This window comes from Bos indicus, chromosome 3 (assembly GCF_029378745.1).
Source record: "Bos indicus isolate NIAB-ARS_2022 breed Sahiwal x Tharparkar chromosome 3, NIAB-ARS_B.indTharparkar_mat_pri_1.0, whole genome shotgun sequence".
In the NCBI taxonomy this organism is placed as follows: domain Eukaryota; kingdom Metazoa; phylum Chordata; class Mammalia; order Artiodactyla; family Bovidae; genus Bos; species Bos indicus.
In genome coordinates, this window is record NC_091762.1 from 93,902,355 (window position 1) to 93,924,452 (window position 22,098).

General features: G+C 43.6%; 1 protein-coding gene across 1 annotated transcript; it reads left to right on the plus strand.

The window, feature by feature from the left end:
• The first annotated feature begins 718 nt into the window (after positions 1 to 718).
• COA7 (cytochrome c oxidase assembly factor 7) lies at positions 719 to 21,015 on the plus strand. The gene is made up of 3 exons (XM_019957467.2): positions 719 to 900; positions 3,652 to 3,792; positions 19,780 to 21,015. The coding sequence occupies exons 1-3, from the start codon at positions 795 to 797 to the stop codon at positions 20,226 to 20,228; spliced, it is 696 nt and encodes a 231-aa protein (XP_019813026.2). The 5' UTR covers positions 719 to 794; the 3' UTR covers positions 20,229 to 21,015.
• The last annotated feature ends 1,083 nt before the right edge of the window (positions 21,016 to 22,098 follow it).

The following is a 22,098-nucleotide window of genomic DNA, read 5'->3' on the forward strand; positions in this document are numbered from 1 at the left end:
CTTGTATTGACTTATGAATACTAGTTTGTCCAGCTACACCTGGAACATAGTAGGTGCTCAAAATACAAAGGTCTTCCTGCTAACCCGCAAGTTCTTTAAAGGCAGTAACCATACTCCCTCAGCTGTTGTAATTCTAAAACCAAGCACTCGGTGACGCACGCTTAGGGAATACCGAATTAACGAATGTGATAAATGACCGCAGGCAGAGAAACATTACCACCACAGGGCTGGCACAAATATAAAGTGCTGCAGAAACACTCGGGGAAAGCGATGACAGCCCACTCCAGTACTCTTGCCTGGAAAATCCTATGGACGGAGGAGCCTGGTAGGCTGCAGTCCATGGGGTCGCGAAGAGTCGGACACGACTGAGCGACTTCACTTTCACTTTTCACTTTCATGCATTGGAGAAGGAAATGGCAACCCACTCCAGTGTTCTTGCCTGGAGAATCCCAGGGACGGGAAGCCTGGTGGGCTGCCGTCTATGGGGTCGCACAGAGTCAGACACGACTGAAGCGACTTAGCAGCAGCAGCAGCAGAAAGACTGCTACCGGCTTTACGTGTGGGCTGACCAGAGGAAAACTTGGGACCGCCAAAGACCAACACCTTGAGGACAAATGACTGCCCAAAGCTCAGGACGCTCCTCCTCCCCAGCGCAGGGCTGAACGCGGACCTTGGCGGCACGCCCCTCCAAGGCTCCGCCCCTTCTCCGGCTCACGTGACCGTGGGGGCGGGAGGACGTGCGGCGCGGGCAGGGTCGGAGCGGCGGGGTGGTTTTAACTGGGCTAGCGAGAGCCATGGCGGGCTTGGTGGACTTTCAGGACGAGGAACAGGTGAAGTCCTTTCTGGAGAACATGGAAGTGGAGTGCAACTACCAGTGCTACCGCGAGAAGGACCCGGACGGTGAGCGCCGCCTGCAGGGCCTTATGGACACGTGGAGGCTCCGGCCTCGGGGACGGGGACTGATGGGTCACGCGAGCGACCTCTGAGGGGATCTGGAAGGGGACGCGGGTGTCTGTGGGTCGCTGACTGCTATGTGTGTGTGTAAGTAAGTAAGTAAGGGGCGGGTTGGATTCCACAGAGCTTCGGGGCACGCAGCGGGAGCATGCTCTGGCCGCCCCGAGCCCGGAGGCCTGGCGAGAAGGAAGAGAAGCGCTAGGGCATTTGGAGCAGAGAGACTACGGCTACATCAGGGAACTGATAAAATGCTCTGTCCTCGTGGAGCTTACATTCTCCTGGGGGTTATTGGAAAATAAACCTAATAAATGTTTAGAAGGTAGTAAGTGCAGTGGGAAAAAGAACTGACTGAGAGGTCTCAGCCGTTCAGGAGGGCAACTTTAAATTGAGTGGTCAGGGTGAATCTTTGAGAAGGTAGCATTTGAACAAAGTGTTGAAAAAAGTAGGGGAGGTGCATGCCAGGCAGAGGTGCATGCCAGGCAGAGGTAAGGGCTTGTGAAAAGCCCCTGAGGTATGAATGTGCCCCGTGTGTTCTGGGAACATTGAGTTGACTTCAGTTGTGGGTGGATGGTGATGTCCAGAAGGGGCCATCCAGAGCAGCCAGTACCTTTGGGTGGTTTTCTACTTAGTGCTTTTTTTCCCCTTTTATTTATTTATATGGCTGCACCTGGTCTTAGTAGTGGCATGCAAACTCTTAGTTGTCACATCTGAAATCTAGTTCCCTGACCAAGGATCCAGCCTGGGCCCCCCTGTATTGGGAGCTCGTAGTCTTAGCCACTGGACCACCAGGGAAGTACCCATACTTTTAAAGAAAGAAAAAAAAAAAAGATATTGGCCCTGCCTTCTAATAGCTTGCAGCCTTGCTCCAAGCTGCCCAACTACACAGAGTTGCTCTGAAGTAGGATGGCTTAACAGAGTCCATGAGGTGCAGAATGGTTGGGGAAGACTCCTGGAAGAGGTCAGGAAGAATAGGCTAGTAATGCTGATTAAATGGAGGGAGTGAAGAAAATGCTCTTTCAGAAAATTGAAGTCAGAATGTAGTTAGAAATAAGATTGAGGAGGGATGGACCTTGGGCCACAGTGTGTCAGATCTTGAAGGCTGGGGTAAGGCATTTGAAAGCCGTTATTGTGTAGGCAGTGGAGAGCCATGCATGTGTTTTTGTACTCTGGAGATACACTAAGCAGTGAAGGAAGGGTGGGTGGGCATATAAGAAGTGCAGGATGCTGCTCTTGAGAGAGTCTGAGAGGAGGCAGTTTCTATAGCTAGTTCTGTAGTACTCTTCAAAATCATCATTTCTCAGCCAGATTACTGAAGTGACTTTCTAACTTGATTCTCCATTTGCACCCTAACTCCCTTAAATCTATTCTCTACTCATAAACTGATACTTAAATTTTAATTTCATTATGTTATTTACTAGATTTTCAGATGACAGAAGAAACACATTTTTGTCATTATTGGTGTTGGAGTGGGTCCCCTCACACATGACTTCCTCCATATTCATCCAGATACATACAGACATATTTATTAGAGTGACGTTTTAAAGATGCAAGTTGAATTATATCACTTCCCTTCCTAAATCCTTCCAGTGGTTTGCCATTGACTTGGAATAAAATCCGTTTCTTCCTATCTAATGTAAGGCCCTCTGATTGGTCCCTGCCTTTTTCTCTTTTCCTGCCCCTCCTGGATCCAGCTACATTATACCTTATTTGTGTCAAGCTTATTCTCTTTTTTAAGTCTTTTTATGTACTGTTCCTTGTGCCTGAGTCTTTCTGTCTCCTTCCCATTTCATTGTCTTTAAATAGCTAGTTCATTCTTGTTATTCACATCTCAGCTCATACATTGAAATCCTCAGTGAGGCCCTACCTGATTACCCGGTCTGTGTTAACCATTTCCCCCCAAATGCCCAGCAAACTGTCATATCATCCTGTTTTATTTCACTGATGGTGTTTATTAAGGTTTGAATGCATCTTGTTAAGCTATTTATTTATTGTGTTTCCTCCTCTAGACTGTAACTTTTAGGAGGACAGGTGACTATATTCCCAGCAACTAAAGCAGTGTCTACTATGTTCTACTATGTTGTTGCAGGTAGATGCTCAAATATTCATTGAATGAAAGTTAACAAGAGGTGGGTGTTGTTGTGGATGAAGAAAAGGTACAGAGGGGAGAGTTGTTAAGGAGAGGCTTGCTGGAAATAGACTACCAAGGAGAGGGAGTCTTATTTCTAACTCCTTTGGTAGCTGCAATTTCAACTCTTTCTTCATGTACCCAGCCTGGCCAAGGATTAAGATATAGTCGTCAAAGAACTGCTTCTTGCTGCCATGAAGACTGACCTATTGACCCTTTTGGTTCTCACTGTTTAAATGCTGAACTTCTGAGAAGTTCCAAAGCTAGCAAAGTTTCATCATTGAAGCCAGTGGATCTCTGGGCCTTGTTGACAGAGAATAGAAGGGCTGGTGAGTAGTAGAGCCATTGTAGGGGCCAAGGTCTTCCCGCTTTATACATTGCTCAGTCCCAGGCTGAGGGCAGACAGTGCCATTTGTAGGAGTGGCTGAACATGCATTTTTTGTGGTGAAGTCACCTTGCCACAACTCAGGAGGACAGAGGCTTGTCCTAATAAAAGGCACATCCGGCCTGCCACACCTGGACCCTCCCCACTCCCCCAGACTTGAACGACAATTTTTGCCCTTTCCTCACAGGTTGCTATCGGCTGGTGGACTATTTGGAAGGGATCCAGAAGAATTTTGATGAGGCTGCCAAGGTGTTGAAGTTCAACTGTGAAGAGAACAAACACAGTGATAGCTGCTACAAACTGGGGGCCTATTATGTGACTGGGAAAGGTAAGGAGGGGCCTGCTTTCTTTGGTCCTTATCATCGATGGTAGTGGTGAGGCCACATGTGAGGCTCATACTGAGTTCTCTTTACAGATGGGTCTTCACAGGCATTGGGGAAGCATGTTGTAGGAAAATTTGGAGTCAAGAGTTCAGCAAAGTGCTGGAGGGAAGAGCATAGCCTTTCAAGTTAGGCAGACCTTGTGTGTGCTTAGTCATGCCCAACTTTGTGACCCCATGGACTGTAGCCTGCCAGGCTCCTCTGCCCATGGGATTTCCCAGGCAAGAATTTTGGAGCAGGTTGCCATATCCTTCTCCAGGGGATCTTCCTGACCCAGGGATCAAACTGACATCTCCTGCATTGGCAGGCAGATTATTTTATCACTGAGCCACCTGCGGAATCCCTTAGGCAGACCTTCAGTTAAGTTCAGTCGCTCAGTCCTGTCCGACTGTTTGCAACACCATGAATTGCAGCACACCAGGCCTCCCTGTCCATCACCAACTCCCGGAGTTCACCCAAGCTCATGTCCATCGAGTCGATGATGCCATCCAGCCATTTCATCCTCTGTCATCCCCATCAGAGTCTTTTCCAATGAAGCAACTCTTCGCATGAGGTGGCCAAATTATTGGAGTTTCAGCTTTACCATCAGTCCTTCCAATGAACACCCAGGACTGATCTCCTTCAGAATGGACTGGTTGGATCTCCTTGCAGTCCAAGGGACTCTCAAGAGTCTTCTCCAACACCACAGTTCAAAAGCATCAATTCTGCAGCGCTCAGCTTTCTTCACAGTCCAACTCTCACATCCATACATGACCACTGGAAAAACCATAGCCTTGACTAGACGGACCTTTGTTGGCAAACTAATGTCTCTGCTTTTGAATATGTTATGTAGGTTGGTCATAACTTTCCTTCCAAGGAGTAAGTGTCTTTTAATTTCATGGCTGCAATCACCATCTGCAGTGATTTTGGAGCCCAAAAAAATAAAGTTTGACACTGCTTCCACTGTTTCCCCATCTACTTCCCATGAAGTAATGGGACCAGATGCCATGATCTTCGTTTTCTGAATGTTGAGCTTTAAGCCAACCTTTTCACTCTCTTCTTTCACTTTCATCAAGAGACTCTTTAGCGCCTCTTCACTTTCTGCCATAAGGGTGGTGTCCTCTGCATATCTGAGGTTATTGATATTTCTCCCAGCAATCTTGATTCCAGCTTGTGCTTCTTCCAGCCCAGCGTTTCTCATGATGTACTCTGCATATAAGTTAAATAGGCAGGGTGACAATATACAGCCTTGATGTACTCCTTTTCCTACTTGGAACCAGTCTGTTGTTCCATGTCCAGTTCTAACTGTTGCTTCCTGACCTGCATATAGGTTTCTCAAGAGGCAGGTCAGGTGGTCTGGTATTCCCATCTCTTTCAGAATTTTCCACAGTTTATTGTGATCCACACAGTCAAAGGCTTTGACATAGTCAATAAAGCAGAAATAGATGTTTTTCTGGAACTCTCTTCTTTTTTCCATGATCCAGCAGATGTTGGTAATTTGATCTCTGGTTCCTCTGCCATTTCTAAAACCAGCTTGAACATCTGAAAGTTCACGGTTGACATATTGCTGAAGACTGGCTTGGAGAATTTTGAGCATTACTTTACTAGCATGTGAGATGAGTGCAATTGTGCGGTAGTTTGAGCATTCTTTGGCATTGCCTTTCTTTGGGATTGGAATGAAAACTGACCTTTTCCAGTCCTGTGGCCACTGCTGAGTTTTCCAAATGTGCTGACATATTGAGTGCAGCATTTTCACAGCATCATCTTTCAGGATTTGAATAGCTCAACTGGAATTCCATCACCTCCACTAACTTTGTTCGTAGTGATGCTTTCTAAGGCCCACTTGACTTCACATTCCAGGATGTCTGGCTCTAGATGAGTGATCACACCATCGTGATTATCTGGGTCGTGAAGATCATTTTTTGTACAGTTTTGTGTATTCTTGCCACCTCTTCTTAATATCTTCTGCTTCTGTTAGGTCCATACCATTTCTGTCCTTTATTGAGCCCATCTTTGCATGAAATGTCCCCTTGGTAGCTCTAATTTTCTTGAAGAAATCTCTAGTCTTTCCCATTCTATTGTTTTCCACTATTTCTTTGCATTGATCGCTGAGGAAGGCTTTCTTATCTCTCCTTGCTATTTGGAACTCTGCATTCAGATGCTTGTATCTTTCCTTTTCTCCTTTGCTTTTGGCTTCTCTTCTTTTCAGAGCTATTTGTAAGGCCTCCCCAGACAGCCATTTTGCTTTTTTGCATTTCTTTTCTATAGGGATGGTCTTGATCCCTGTCTCCTGTACATGTCACGAACCTCTGTCCATAGTTCATCAGGCACTCTATCCATCAGATCTAGTCCCTTAAATCTATTTCTCACTTCCACTGTATAATCATAAGAGATTTGATTTAGGTCATACCTGAATGATCTAGTGGTTTTCCCTACTTTCTTCAATTTAAGTCTGAATTTGGCAATAAGGAGTTCATGATCTGAGCCTCAGTCAGCTCCCAGTCTTGTTTTTGCTGAAGTATAGAGCTTCTCCGTCTTTGGCTGCAAAGAATATAATCAATCTGATTTTGGTGTTGACCATCTGGTGATGTCCATGTGTAGAGTCTTCTCTTGTGTTGTTGGAAGAGGGTGTTTGTTATGACCATTGCGTTCTCTTGGCAAAACTCTATTAACCTTTGCCCTGCTTCATTCCATATTCCAAGGCCAAATTTGCCTGTTACTCCAGGTGTTTCTTGACTTCCTACTTTTGCATTCCAATCCCCTATAATGAAAAGGACATCTTTTTAGGGTGTTCTAAAAGGTCTTGTAGGTCTTCATAGAACTGTTCAACTTCAGCTTCTTCAGTGTTACTGGTTGGGGCATAGACTTGGATTACTGTGATATTGAATGGTTTGCCTTGGAAATGAACAGAGATCATTCTATCGTTTTTGAGATTGCATCCAAGTACTGCATTTCGGACTCTCTTGTTGACCATGATGGCTACTCTATTTCTTCTAAGGGATTCCTGCCTGCAGTAGTAGATATAATGGTCATTTGAGTTAAATTCACCATTCCAGTCCATTTTAGTTCACTGATTCCTAGAATGTCGACGTTCACTCTTGCCATCTCCTGTTTTACCACTTCCAGTTTGCCTTGATTCATGGACCTGACATTCCAGGTTCCTGTGCAATATTGCTGTTTACAGCATCGGACCTTGCTTCTATCACCAGTCACATCCACAACTGGGTATTGCTTTTGCTTTGGCTCCATCCCTTCATTCTTTCTGGAGTTGTTTCTCCACTGATCTTCTGTAGCAAATTGGGCACCTACTGACCTGGGGAGTTCCTCTTTCAGTATCCTATCATTTTGCCTTTTCATACTGTTCATGGGGTTCTCAAGGCAAGAACACTGAAGTGGTTTGCCATTCCCTTCTCCAGTGGACCACATTCTGTCAGACCTCTCCACCGTGACCCGCCTGTCTTGGGTGGCCCCACACGGCATGGCTTAGTTTCATTGAGTTAGACAAGGCTGTGGTCCGTGTGATTAGATTGGCTAGTTTTCTGTGATTATGGTTTGTGTGTCTGCTCTCTGATGCCTCTCGCAACACCTACTGTCTTACTTGGGTTTCTCTTACCTTGGACATGGGGTATCTCTTCAGGGCTGCTCCAGCAAAGTGCAGCCACTGCTCCTTACCTTGGACGAGGGGTATCTCCTCACCGCCGCCCCTCCTGACCTTGAACATGGAGTAGCTCCTCTCAGCCCTCCTGCACCAGCGCAGCCACTGCTCCTTGGATGTGGGGTTGCAGACCTTAGGGAATGTTAACTCTGTGTATCAGTTATATCACCTGTAAAATGGAGAAAAAACAATACTTTCTTCATAGGTCTTTGTGAAGATTAAATAGGATAATGTAGGTAAAGGTATCAGCATGTGCCTGGCACAGAAGAAGGGACTAGTAATCATTTCCTTTCCATCTGTCTTTTCTCCTCATGCCTTAATTGCAGTTGATATTGAGTAGTGTTTAAGTTGCCTTGTGTTGCGTGCTGCTCATCATGTCCGACTCTTTATAGCCCCATGGACTGTAGTCTACCAGGCTCCCCTGTCCATGCGATTTTTCGAGACAAGAATATTGGAGTGGGTTGCTGTTCCCTAATCTAAGGGATCTTCCTGACCCAGGGATTGAACTCACATCTCTTGTGTCTCCTGTATTGGCAGGCAGATTCTTTATTCTGTGCCTCCTAGGAATTACCTATTGCTAAATAATAAATTATCCCAACAAACCTATCATTTCACATAGTTTCTTTGGATCAGGAATTTGGGAGTGGTGAGCTGTGTGCCTCAGGGTCTCTCAATTAGGCTGCAGTCAAGACACTAGCCAGGGAGCCAGGCTGTATGTAGTCTTTTGAAGGCTTGACTGGAACTAGACTCTTCAATCCTAAGCAGGCTCACTCACTTGGCTGTGAAGGCTTCCATTCTTTGCCAGATGTTGTCAAGAGACCTTGGTTCCTTGTGACATGGATCTCTTCATGGGCTACTTGTATGTCCTTGTGACATGGCATTTGGCTTCCTCCAGAGTGAGTGATCCAAAAGAAGGATCAAGATGGAATCCACAGGGTCTTTTATAACCTACTCTTGGAAGTCACATGCTTTTCATTACTATACCATTCTGCTTATTTGAAGTGAGTCAGTAAGTTTAGCCTGCACTAATTAGAGGGAACTAAAATTCTACCTCTTGAAAGAAGGACTATCAAGAATTTATGGGCTTGTTTGAAAACCACCACAAGTTGGGAATATAACCTAAGACAGGCAGCTCTTTTTTTTGCTGACTAGTTCATAAGCTTTTTGAGGATGATATAATTCATTCATCGCTTGTTCCTAGTGCCCAGTGAAGCCTGGTTAGAAGGACAATCAGTAAAAGTTTGCTGAAGAGGATGCCTTTTTTAAATCTCTGGAACTCTGTGGACTCTTTCTGCCTTCACATGGAACATACGGTCTGTGGTAGTCTCAAATTTGAAGAAAGTTTAGCATTAACAGGAATATAAAGTTCCCTCGCTTAAGCAGAGGGGCATTTCTTTAGCCCATTTTCATTAATTTATGGTTTGTAAGTAATATATAGCTGCATTATTATTTTTTAAAAATCTGTGTGCCAATAGTAGCAGTTTAGTTAAATAATGTTACTTCCATCAACTAGAATGTTATTTAACCCATTAAAAAATAATGTTTCTAAATAGTTTTTGTTGATGTCAGGAAGAGTTTATAATATAATATTCAATGAAGAAAGCTGAACAGAAAATTATGTGTGAACTCACCTGTACAATATAGCATGGAAAAATAAAAATGTTCCTAGATGTTAGTTTCTGAATATATGTCTTATCTTTATATCATATTTTATTATATTTTTCATAAGGACTTTTGTTGTTCTTCAGTCACTCAGTCATCTCTGACTCTTTGCGACCCCATGGACTGCAGTATGCCAGGCTTCCCTGTATTTCACTATCTCCCAGAGCTTGCTCGAACTCATGTCCATTGAGTCAGTGATGCCATCCAACCGTCTTGTCCTCTTTTCTCCTCCTGCCTTCAACCTTTCCCAGCATCAGGGTCTTTTCCAGTGAGTCAGCTTTTCGCAAAAAGTGGCCAAAGTGTTGGAGCTTCAGCATCAGCATCAGTCAGCCTCCAATGAATATTCAGAATTGATATCCTTTAGGATTGACAGGTTTGATCTCCTTGCAGTCCGAAGGACTCTCAAGAGTCTTCTCCAACACCACAGTCAAAAACATCAGTTCTTCAGCGTTCAGCCTTCTTTATGGTCCAACTCCCACTTCCAGACATGACTACTGGAAAAACCATAGCTTTGACTAGATGGACCTTTGTTGGCAAAGTAATATCTCTGCATTTTAATATGTTGTCTAGGTTGGTCATAGCTTCTCTTCTAAGGAGCAAGCATCTTTTAATTTCATGGCTGAAGTCACCATATGCAGTGATTTTGGAGCCCAAGAAGATAAAGTCTGTCACTGTTTCCATTGCTTCCCCATCTGTTTGCTGTGAAGTGATGGGACTGGATGCCATGATCTTCGTTTTTTGTATGTTGAGTTTTAAGCCAGCTTTTTCACACTCCTCTTTTACCTTCATAAAGAGGCTCTTTAGTTCCTCTTTGCTTTCTGTCATAGGGTTGTGTCATCTGCATATCTGAGGTTATTGATATTTCTAGCAATCTTGATTTCAGCTTGTGCTTCATCCAGTTTGGCATTTCACATGATGTACTCTGCATATGATTGTACTTCGTCTACATATGATTCATCTGCCTGCCTGCATATGCTTCATCTTCATATGCTTGTGCTTCACCCATGCATTTTGCATGATGTACTCTGCATAAAGCAAAATGATTGTCTAAGGAGGCCTTACAAATAGCTGAGAAGAGAAGCCAAAGGCAAAGGAGAAAAGGAAAGAGATACTTATTTAAATGCAGAGTTCCAAAGAAGAGCAAGGAGAGATAACAAAGCTGTCCTCAGAATATATTTTTCCATCCTCTCACTTTCAGTCTGTATGTGTCTTTAGGTCTGAAGTGGGTTTCTTGTAGACAGTGTATATATGGGTCTTGTTTTTGTATCCATTCAGCCAGTCTGTGTCTTTTGGTTGGAGCATTTAATCCATTTACATTTAAAGTAATTATTGATATATATGTTCCTATTGCCATTTTCTTAATTGTTTGGGGTTGAGTTTGTAGATCTTTTTCTTCTCTTGTGTTTCTTGACTATATAAGTTCCTTTAACATTTGTTGTAAAGCTGGTTTGGTGGTACTGAATTCTCTTAACTTTTGCTTGTCTGAAAAGCTTTTTATTTCTCCATCAATTTTGAATGAGATCCTTGCTGGGTACAGTAATCTTGGTTGTAGATTTTTCCCTTTCAGTACTTTAAATATATCCTGCCATTGCCTTCTGGCCTGCAGAGTTTCTGTTGAAAGATCAGCTGTTAAACATATGGGGTTTCCCTTGAATGTTACTTGTTGCTTTTCCCTTGCTGCTTTTAATATTCTTTCTTTGTGTTTAGTCTTTGTTATTTTGATTAGTATGTGTCTTGGAGCGTTTCTCCTTGGGTTTATCCTGTATGGGACTCTTTGCACCTGTTGGACTTGATTGACTATTTCCTTTTCCATGTTGGGGAAATTTTCAACTATAATCTATTCAAAACTTTTCTCATACCCTTTCTTTTTCTCTTCTTCTGGGACCTCTATAATTCAATTATTGGTGCATTTGATATTGTCCCAGAGGTCTCTGAGACTATCCTCAGTTCTTTTCATTCCTTTACTTTTTTTCATTCTGATCTTCAGAAGTTATTTCCACCATTTTATCTTCCAGCTCACTGATTTGTTCTTCTGCTTCAGATATTCTGCTATTGATTCCTTCTAGAGTATTTTTAATTTCAGTAATTGTGTTGTTTGTCTCTGTATGTTTATTCTTTAATTCTTCTAGATCTTTGTTAATTGATTCTTGCATTTTCTCCATTTTGTTTTCAAGGTTTTTGATCATCTTGACTGTCATTATTCTGAATTCTTTTTCAGATAGTTTGCCTGTTTCCTTTCATTTATTTGGACTTCTGTGTTTCTAGTTTGTTCCTTCATCTATGTAGTATTTCTCTGCCTTTTCCTTTTTTTTTTTAAACTTACTGTTTGAGGTCTCCTTTTCCCAGGCTTCAGGGTTGAATTCTTTCTTCTTTTTGGTTTCTTCCCTCCTCAGGTTGGTCCAGAGATTTGCGTAAGCTTTGTATAGGGTGAGATTTGTGCTGAGTTTTTTTTTTCCTCTCTGATAGGCAAGGCTGTGTGAAGTGGTAGTCCTGTCTGCTGATGATTAGGTGTGTATTTTTCTTTTGTTGTTTAGATGAAGCGTCCTGCACAGGGTGCTACTGGTGGTTGGGTGATGCCGGGTCTTGTATTCAAGTGGTTTCCTTTGTGTGAGTTCTCACTGTTTGATGCCTCCTAGGGAGAAGGCGATGGCACCCCACTCCAGTACTCTTGCCTGGAAAATCCCATGGATGGAGGAGCCTGGTAGGCTGCAGTCCATGGGGTCGCTAGGAGTCGGACACGACTGAGCGACTTCACTTTTACTTTTCAGTTTCATGCATTGGAGAAGGAAATGGCAACCCACTCCAGTGTTCTTGCCTGGAGAATTCCAGGGACGGGGGAGCCTGGTGGGCTGCCGTCTATGGGGTCACACAGAGTTGGACACGACTGAAGTGACTTAGCAGCAGTAGCAGCAGGGTTAGTTCTCTGGTAGTCTAGGGTCTTGGAATCAGTGCTCCCACTCCAAAGGCTCAGAGCTTGATCTCCGGTGAGGAACGAAGATTCTACAAATGGTTATGGCATTAAGTGAGATTAAAACAGATATCCAGTAATCAGAAACCAAACAAATGGCAATTACAAAATCAGGCAAATAATAATTAAAATAATGGAATATACACGTACACATATATACCGCTGAGCAAAGTCAAAACAGTCCAACAGAAATAAAGTACAGTTGATTGACTTGGCGAACAAAGGAAATAATAAGTTATATTTACCAGTTAAGAACAAATTTAACTAAAGCACAAACTGGAAAACAAAACTAAAGCAAGGTGCCAAGAGGGGAATAAAGCAGTGAAAACAAAACTAACAAATATGTTGAGAGGAAAGAAAGAATACATATGCGAAGTCAAAAAGAGGTAGATAAAGATTTATATACATTAAAGATTAACTGCAAGAGGAAAAGAACAGTAGGAAAAGCAAACAAAGGGATAAACTTAGAAAAAATAATAGGTTTAAAAAATTAAAATTAAAAAAAGAAAAGAAAAAAAGGAAGACACAGAACTGACTTCCCTGGTGGTTCAGACGGTAAACCGTCTGTCTACAACGCGGGAGACGTGGGTTCGATCCCTGGGTCGGGAAGTTCCCTGGAGAAGGAAAAGGCAACTCACTCCAGTACTCTTGCCTAGAAAATCCCACGGACAGAGAAGCCTGGTGTCCATGGGTTGCAAAGAGTCGGACATGACTGAGCAACTTCACTTTCACTTTCAATGTAGAGGCAGAGGTTTATAACAACAATAAAAAATGTGACAGAGAAAAATCTCAAAAACTTAATTAGATTTCATAGTGCCAAAGGAGAAAAGGAAAGATATAAGCATCTAAATGCAGAGTTCCAAAAGCAAGGAGAGATAAGAAAGCCTTCCTCAGCGATCAATGCAAAGAAATAGAGGAAAACAATAGAATGGGAAAGACTAGAGATCTCTTCAAGAGAATTAGAGATACCAAGGGAACATTTCATGCAAAGATGGGCTCGATAAAGGACAGAAATGGTATGGACCTAACAGAAGCAGAAGATATTAAGAAGAGCTGGCAAGAATACACAAAACTGTACAAAAGTGATCTTCACGACCCAGATAATCACGATGGTGTGATGACTCATCTAGAGCCAGACATCCTGGAATGTGAAGTCAGGTGGGCCTTAGAAAGCATCACTATGAACAAAGCTAGTGGAGGTGATGGAATTCCAGTTGAGCTATTTCAAATCCTGAAAGATGATGCTGTGAAAATGCTGCACTCAATATGCCAGCACATTTGGAAAACTCAGCAGTGGCCACAGGACTGGAAAAGGTCAGTTTTCATTCCAATCCCAAAGGCAATGCCAAAGAATGCTCAACTGCTAAGTTACTTCAGTCGTGTCCAAGTCTGTGCGACCCCATAGATGGCAGCCCACCAGGCTCCCCCGTCCCTGGGATTCTCCATGAAAGTGAAAAGTGAAAGTGAAGTCACACAGTCGTGTCCGACTCTTAGCGACCCCATGGACTACAGCCTACCAGGCTCCTCCATCCATGGGATTTTTCAGGCAAGGGTACTGGAGTGGGGTGCCATTGCCTTCTCCGAAGAATGCTCAAACTACCGCACAATTGCACTCATCTCACATGCTAGTAAAGTAATGCTCAAAATTCTCCAAGCCAGGCTTCAGCAATACATGAACCGTGAACTCCGTGATGCTCAAGCTGGTTTTAGAAATGGCAGAGGAACCAGAGATCAAATTACCAACATCTGCTGGATCATGGAAAAAGCAAGAGAGTTCCAGAAAAACATCTATTTCTGCTTTATTGACTATGCCAAAGCCTTTGACTGTGTAGATCACAATAAACTGTGGAAAATTCTGAAAGAGATGGGAATACCAGACCACCTGACCTGCCTCTTGAAACCTATATGCAGGTCAGGAAGCAACAGTTAGAACTGGACATGGAACAACAGACTGGTTCCATATAGGAAAAGGAGTATGTCAAGGCTGTATATTGTCACCCTGCTTATCTAACTTATATACAGAGTACATCATGAGAAACGCTGGGCTGGAAGAGGCACAAGCTGGAATCAAGACTGCCGGGAGAAATACCAGTAACCTCAGAAATGCAGATGACACCACCCTTATGGCAGAAAGTGAGGAGGAGCTAAAGAGTCTCTTGATGAAAGTAAAAGAGGAGAGTGAAAAAGTTGGCTTAAAGCTCAACATTCAGAAAACTAAGATCATGGCATCTGGTCCCATCACTTCATGGGAAGTAGATGGGGAAACAGTGGAAACAGTGTCAGACTTTATTCTTTTGGGCTCCAAAATGACTGCAGCTGGTGATTGCAGCCATGAAATTAAGAGACGCTTACTCCTTGGAAGGAAAATTATGACCAGCCTAGATAGCATATTCAAAAGCAGAGATATTACTTTGCCAACAAAGTTCTGTCTAGTCAAGGGTGTGGTTTTTCCAGTGGTCATGTATGGATGTGAGAGTTGGACTGTGAAGAAAGCTAAGCGCCGAAGAATTGATGCTTTTGAACTGTGGTGTTGGAGAAGACTCTTGAGAGTCCCTTGGTCTGCAAGGAGATCCAACTAGTCTGTTCTAAAGAAGATCAGTCCTGAGTGTTTATTGGAAGGACTGATGGTAAAGCTGAAACTCCAATACTTTGGCCATCTCTTGCAGAGTTGACTCATTGGAAAAGACTCTGATGCTGGGAGGGATTGGGGGCAGGAGGAGAAGGGGACGACAGAGGATGAGATGGCTGGATGGCGTCACCGACTCGATGGATATGAGTTTGAGTAAACTCCAGGAGTTGGTGATGGATAGGGAGGCCTGACGTGCTGCAATTCATGGGGTCGCAAAGAGTCGAACACAACTGAGCGACTGAACTAACTGACTGAACTGACCACAGAGGGAGGAAAAAAGAAAAAAAAAAATTCAAAATCCAAAGAATCTACAGAACAAGTCAAAGCATAAGAATAATAGTTTTTCTTGAGTCACTATTGTCAGAGTCCTTTCCCTCGCTGGGAGTCATAGTCCACCTCACCTCGCTAGGATGCCCTCCAACACTGTGCTGATCTCTGGACGTGCTGTGGGGCAGCTCAGATTCTAATCTGGTCCTACTCCTGTGTGTTCTTGCCTCCAATGTCCACAGCTATCAAAACTAGTACGTTTTCTTTTGTGGGAGCTCTCAGTGACCTTTTATATATTCCATAGACACAGAGTCTGCCTAGTTGATCGTGTGGATTTAATCTGCAGCTTGTACAGCTGATGGGAGGGTTTTGGGTGTTCTTCCTTATCCATACTGCTCCTGGGTTTCAACTGTGGTTTTATTTCCACCTCTGCATGTGGGTCGTCCACTGGGATTTGCTTCTGATGCTGCCCTGGAGGATTTGGGTTTGTCCCTCTGAGGGCAAGGTGTGGAGGTTGGTGCAGCTTTTTGGGTCTCAGGGGTTCTGGCAGCACCAGGTACTCAGGGGAGTTGGCAGCTAGGGCAGCAGGAAATACAGTGCTTTAGAAGGATATGGCTACCAGTATTGGCCAATACGCTCCAGAATTCTTGCCTGGAGAACCCCCCTCCCTGGCAGAGAAGCCTGGCAGGCCACAGTTTATAGGGTCTGAAAGAGTCAGACATAACTGAAGCAACCCTGCGTGCATAGATGCAAGACTTTTTTTGCCTGTAGCAGCTCTGCCCCAATGAGAGTTGAGCATGAAGGTGGTGCTTGGCTTGCGGGTACCCTGGTGGCGCCAAGTGTGCAGGGACATGGACTGCCTCAGCTGCAGGAGTTATCACCTTATCAGAATTTTTTTGTGAGCCTCTTGTAGCTGGCAATCAGAAGCCCTCTTTGGCCAGTCTTTCTCCGTAGCTCTGCCCATTCAGGTGCTTAGAGGGCTCCCTTGCCTGGGGTCCTTCTCTGTTATTCGACGCATCAGGCACTTAAAGGGGCATCCTCGATGGGGTCCTACTCTGTAGTTCAGGTGCATCAGTCACTTAAAGGGGCACCCTGGGTGGGGCCCTGCCCTGTAGTGATTCAGGCATTTGATGGGCCAGCCTCTGTATTGTTCAGCTGCCGATGCTGGCTTGTGGAGAGAAGCTATGGTGATGGCTCCACCCCGTAGGCACGACTCAGCAGTATTCCATGCATCCATGGCTGTCCAGCTTTCTTCTACAGGCATTTCCCACCACAGTCTCCTCCCTCACATCCTCTCAATCCATCTCTCCGCAGTCAACAGCAGCCCTTGCCCTCGGGTTGCTCCACAATCCCTAAACTCCAGCTCCCCGCCACTGCCCCTTCCAGGGCACCTGCATCCCTGTCTGGAGTATGTATGGCTGCAGCAGGACTATCTGATTCTCATTCCATTTAGGCTGCCACAGATCAGCTGTTTCACTTTCAGCCTTAAATGTTTCTCCTCTGGCTCAGACAAGTGACCCGACGTGGGGCTTGGACCCCTGCTTCAGTTTCCCCACCTGCCAAGGGCAGGTCCAGTCCTCCTGACACTCCTGTTCTTCCCCCTAGTTCCTTCTCCTACCAAGTTTTGCGTGGTTCTATATATTATTTTCCTCCGGTCAGGTACTCCGGTCCACTCTCAGCTGGTGTTCTGTATGCATTTCTGTGTCTGAAAGTGTATTCCTGATGTATCTGTGGAGAGAGATGTACTCCACGTCCACTACTCTTCCACCATCTTATTCTTCCATGAAATTCTTAATTGTTTTCTCTCAAATTATTATGCCCCTGTTGTCTTTCAGTTTAGCAAGTGGTGTCTCTCCCTACTGAGTAGCTCATGACCAGTTTGTCTTTAAAATATGTTTCAAATCTATCCTCTCTTCTTTTCCTGCTACTATAGTTATTCAAGCCACCCTTCTTTCCTGCATCATTAATTCAGGTCTCTAATCATCTTTCCATTAAGCAACTGAAATGAACTTTTAAGGATATAAACCATGGATTCCACAAAATATATGAAGCAACTGCTTTTAGACATTGGGAGATAACTCAGTGCAGTAGTGTGATCCCTGAGAAAAGGGGAACACACAGGATGAGCCCCACGCTTTGGCTTTCTGCCTGGAGGTACTTTTCAGACTAGGAAGAAAGGTAGAAGCCAAGTAGATTGTGATACTCTTGCTGAATGGATGAGGCATAGGTCAGAGTTTCTGGCCACTGAGGCTGCTGGAAGATCAGGCCTCAGAAGGTCAAGCCTCAGAAGGATCAGGCTGATTCACCAGTGAATGAATAGTTACCTGCCAGAACAAAACTCAGCAGTCTTTGGTAAAAGGTGAGAGATTTATGTGATATGAAGAGAAACCAGAGTATAGTAGTTTGTAAGGGAATACAACAAAACCCAGACTGAATAAAGTATCATCTACAATGTGCAGGAATAAGGAATTACTAAACGTTAAAAAAAAAAAAAAATCAGTCAATAGAAACAGACCCAGATGTGACAGGAATGTTGGAATTAACTGTCAAAATACTTTTAAAACAGGGAAATAAGTATGTTAAAGAATTTAAACAAAAAATGGACACAATGAATGAACAGATGGGCAATTGCATCAGAGAAACTGAAACTATTAAGAATCAAATGAACTCCTGTGATTGAAAAATATAATATTTGAAATGAAAAATTCACTGGATAGGCTTAACAACAAATAGAACACTTCAAAAGCAAATAAACAGTGAATCTGAAAGATCAGTGAACTTAGAGGATTGTAGATTTTCTCTTAAACTGAAGCACTGAGACAAAAAAAGCAGAAAACTTCCCCAACCGTCAGAGTCTCAACCCATAGGGTTCAGTGTCCCTTAATCTAACACAGCGTGTGTTGGAGCCCAGAAAGAAAATAGATTGGGACAGAAAAAAAATTTTTGAAGAAATGATAGTATAAATTTTCCAAATGATGGAGCCAGGACTGGAGCCTCAGTTTTCTGCCTGCAGAGCTCAGGCTTCATTAACCTTGTTTCCTGTATCTCTCTGAGTTGAAATAATGTATCTAACAAAAAGTAGAAGGCAGGAGAAGAGAGGTGGGGAGAAGTAGGAGAATTCCCCTTTTATAGTTGTGAGTCAATACTGTCTGAAATTTGGTTAAAACAAAATAAAAGTGGAATCCCCTGGCAGTCCAGTGGTTAGGACTCTGTGCTTCTGCTGCACCACCATGAAACACCCCCCGGCCCCAGCCCCTTGCCTCCGGCCAAAAACCCGGTAACTTTAACATTTAAATGTTTTTAATAATTTATAACTCCAGGGCCTCATTTAGGAAATATCTCTGTTGAAGAAATACTCATTTGAAGTTAGCAGTTTGTCTTAATAAATGCAAGTAAAATCAAAGTTAAATTTTTTATTTACAAGTAGCATGTGTAATCTGGTTTTCCAAAGTGCAGTTGACCTTCAAACAACACAGGTTTGAATGATGCAGGTTCACTTCCATGGGGATTTTTTCAACAATAAATACAATAGTAATGCTCCGTGATTTCCATCCCCTGTTGGTTCAGTCTGGGTGCACAGGAGCACATTTAGGGAAGGTTGACTCTTAAGCTAGTCTCGGATTTTCAGATTTTTGGCTGCATGGAGAGTGGGTGTCCCTCACAGCTTTCAAGAGTCAACTGTACTTCTATCTAGCTATCCATTCAGCCAGCCAACATTTAATTCAAACACATACTACAAAGATGACTGGAATGGTGTTCTCTTAATGATGTTTTTTTCCTAGGTGGTGTATTTGGGATGACTTCTTTAAAAACTAATGTTGAGATATGTTTCTCTTTTTTTTAGGAATGAGGGATTTTGAGAATAGGGGATTTGAAATGTTCTGTTAAAACAAACAAACAAACAAAAACTAAAGAAAAAAGCAGGCCCTGTCACCACCTCTGCTTAAAATGATCCATTAGCAGTTTTCCATTGCTCCGAGGTTAAAGTACAGGGTCCTTAAGAAGACCCATCAGACCCTGCGTGAGCTAGCCCCTGCCTGCCTCACCGCCCTTCCTTAGTGATTTCTGAGTTATAGCACATGGGCTCCTTTTCTCTCTGTATTCTGTTCCTGCTGCTGGGAACAGTTTTCTTTGCCTTTTTTTTTTCCCCACTCCATATTTTTCTTTTCATTCTTTTTTCCATTATTTCACAGCTCAAATGTCACTTCTTTGGAGAAATTTTCCTTTACGTCACCTCTTAGTTCAGAGCCTTGATCATTCTCATAGCATCCTGTACTCTTTCTCCATATGCTTGTCACACTTAGAATCATACATTTACTTGTGTGGTGTTTAATGTCTGTTTTATTAGACCACAAAATCCACAAGGGCAGGGTCATTATCTTTTTATTCCTTAGAACCTAGCATAGTAATTGGCAATTAATATATATTCAGTATATATTTAAATTAACAAACATTTGGCGAAGTGCTTATAAGATGCCGTGATCTTGCTGTTATCCCGGAGGTAAATATCATTTACCAATAAGGACGAAGCTAAGGCTGAGAAGCTAGTCATTTCACCCTTTTTACCTGTTTGGGCTTCCTTATAAGATACCATTTGAGCAGAAGATTCCGTGGCTGAAAAAGCTGTAAGTTCTGTGTACTATGACAGGCCATCTTCTTTTCATGCTGCTTTAGCTCAAAGTTTATGAACTTTATTTGGGAATTGCTTCCTGACTTTGACCTGAGACATTCAGGTTCTGTCCTGGCTTGGATTGACTTTTTTTCTTTCTTCCCAGGTGGACTATCCCAGGATCTGAAAGCTGCTTCCAACTGCTTTCTGATGGCATGTGAGAAGCCGGGAAAGAAGTCCACCGAAGCATGCCACAATGTTGGTCTCCTGGCACATGATGGACAGGTCAATGAGGATGGCCAGCCCAATCTGGAGAGGGCCAGAGACTACTACACAAGGGCCTGTGATGGCAACTATGCTGCTAGCTGTTTCAACCTCAGTGCCATGTTCCTGCAGGGTGCCCCCAGCTTTCCCAAGGACATGGGCCTGGCATGCAAATACGCAATGAAAGCCTGTGACTTGGGCCATGTCTGGGCCTGTGCTAATGCCAGCCGCATGTACAAGCTTGGGGATGGTGTCGATAAGGACGAAGCAAAGGCTGAGGAACTAAAAAATCGGGCCCGGCAGCTGCACAAAGAACAGCAGAAAAGTGTCCAGCCTTTAACGTTTGGCTAGGGTGGCCCACCCTCCCATGCTACAGACAGCTTGATGCTGGCACCTCCTATTTCTGATGGAGCCCTTGAAGGTCGACTTGCTAGAGAAGAAAGACTTGGTGTTTAATATTAGTAACTCTGATTACATAGACCCATTGCTCCCCAGTGTCACCTGCTCAGATGTAGTCTAAAATGTTTATTTTGGTCAATATTTGTTTATCTGGTGTGATCCACATTTATAAGATCTTGGTTCTCAAACTCTTTTCCTTTTCTGTGAAAAACAGCAGACTAGTGAGCCATAAAGATTGTGGGGGTGGGAAAGAGAGAGCAGGAAACTGGAAAAATTAGTAGCCACAGGCCTGAAGGAATCACCATCATCACCATTATTTTTAGTTGGGAGAGCTTAAAAAAATCAAAGTATCTTGATTTACATAATAGCGGGTTTAAGGAGCTAAGAACAGTTAAATAGTCAGGACTGCCACCTGCTGACTTATGCAGTCATTGGTGTGGGCTGCTTTTTTTGTTTTTAGAGTCAGATTTTTCAATAAATTCAGAGATTGGGAGTTATGTGTGATGTAAAGATAAAGGTCATTATGCTTCTGAGTTGCTCAAGAGGGTATAACAGAAAACTTCCGTTAGTGGAGACATTCACATGTTAAAAATAACATCCTCAGGCCACTCATTTGGTACTGTTAATAAAGTAACTTACTTACCCTAGAAATCTGTAAGCAAGGGATTTATGATACGTTTTGTCTCTCAGAACTGAACCTTTTTCACTGTTCTTGTGAATAAACTATCTTGATTGGTTAGTGTGTGCCTGCTAAGTCGCTTCAGTCGTGTCCAACTCTTTATTACCCTAGGAGCTGTAGCCCCCTAGGCTTCTCTGTCCATAGCGATTCTCTGGGCAAGAATACTGGAGTGGGTTGCCATGCCCTACTGGGGCATCCTCCTGACCCAGGGATTGAACCTGAGTCTCTTATGTCTCCTGCACTGGCAGTTGGGCTCTTTACCACTAGCTCCACGTGGTAAGCCCTGATTGATTAGTAGTTTGTCCTATTCTCTCCAGATTCTTGGTAGGGTAGAAATGATTTTCTTTGTGGTGGTTGTGCCTTTTAAGAATATTTGCTTTTTCTGTTATCTTCCTTACTTGACACTAGGGGGCGAGCTTGTCATTTTTCTGCAGATGACATGATCCTTATTTTTGTCATCACTTAAGGTTTTAGGCGGAGAAGGCAATGGCAACCCACTCCAGTACTCTTGCCTGGAGAATCCCATGGACGGAGGAGCCTGGTAGGCTACAGTCCATGGGGTTGCTAAGGGTAGAACACGACTGAGCGACTTCACTTTCACTTTTCACTTTCATGCATTGGAGAAGGAAATGGCAACCCACTCCAGTATTCTTGCCTGGAGAATCCCAGGGACAGAGGAGCCTGGTGGGCTGCCGTCTATGGGGTCGCACAGAGTCAGACATGACTGACGCGACTTAGCAGCAGCAGCAAGGTTTTAGGGCTTTCTGTTTTGCAGCTGTTTTAGAAGGAAGGCAGGCTATATGAAGGTACTTGTAAGCACAGCCTGCTTGCTTCTCAAGTTGATATAAGAGAGAGACTTCCCAAGAGCAGAGAAGCTTTAAAGAATGACTTTAGTTTTAAAATATAAAGTAATTTTTGTTGTGGTTAAGATAAATGGTGTAGACGAACAAGCATATAAAGAGTTCTCAACATCAACGGTCATTCAGTTCAGTCAGTTCAGTCACTCAGTCGTGTTCGACTCTTTCCAACCCCATGAACTGCAGCACGCCAGGCCTCCCTGTCCATCACCAACTCCCGGAGTTCACTCAAACTCAAGTCCATCGAATCGGTGATGCCATCCAGCCATCTCAAACTCTGTCGTCC

Coding starts and splice junctions, on each gene's coding strand:
- COA7 (XM_019957467.2), top strand. CDS start 795: ATGGCGGGCTTGGTGGACTTTCAGGACGAGGAACAGGTGAAGTCCTTT. Junction 901..3,651: donor CCGCGAGAAGGACCCGGACG/GTGAGCGCCGCC, acceptor CTTTCCTCACAG/GTTGCTATCGGCTGGTGGAC. Junction 3,793..19,779: donor CTATTATGTGACTGGGAAAG/GTAAGGAGGGGC, acceptor CTTTCTTCCCAG/GTGGACTATCCCAGGATCTG.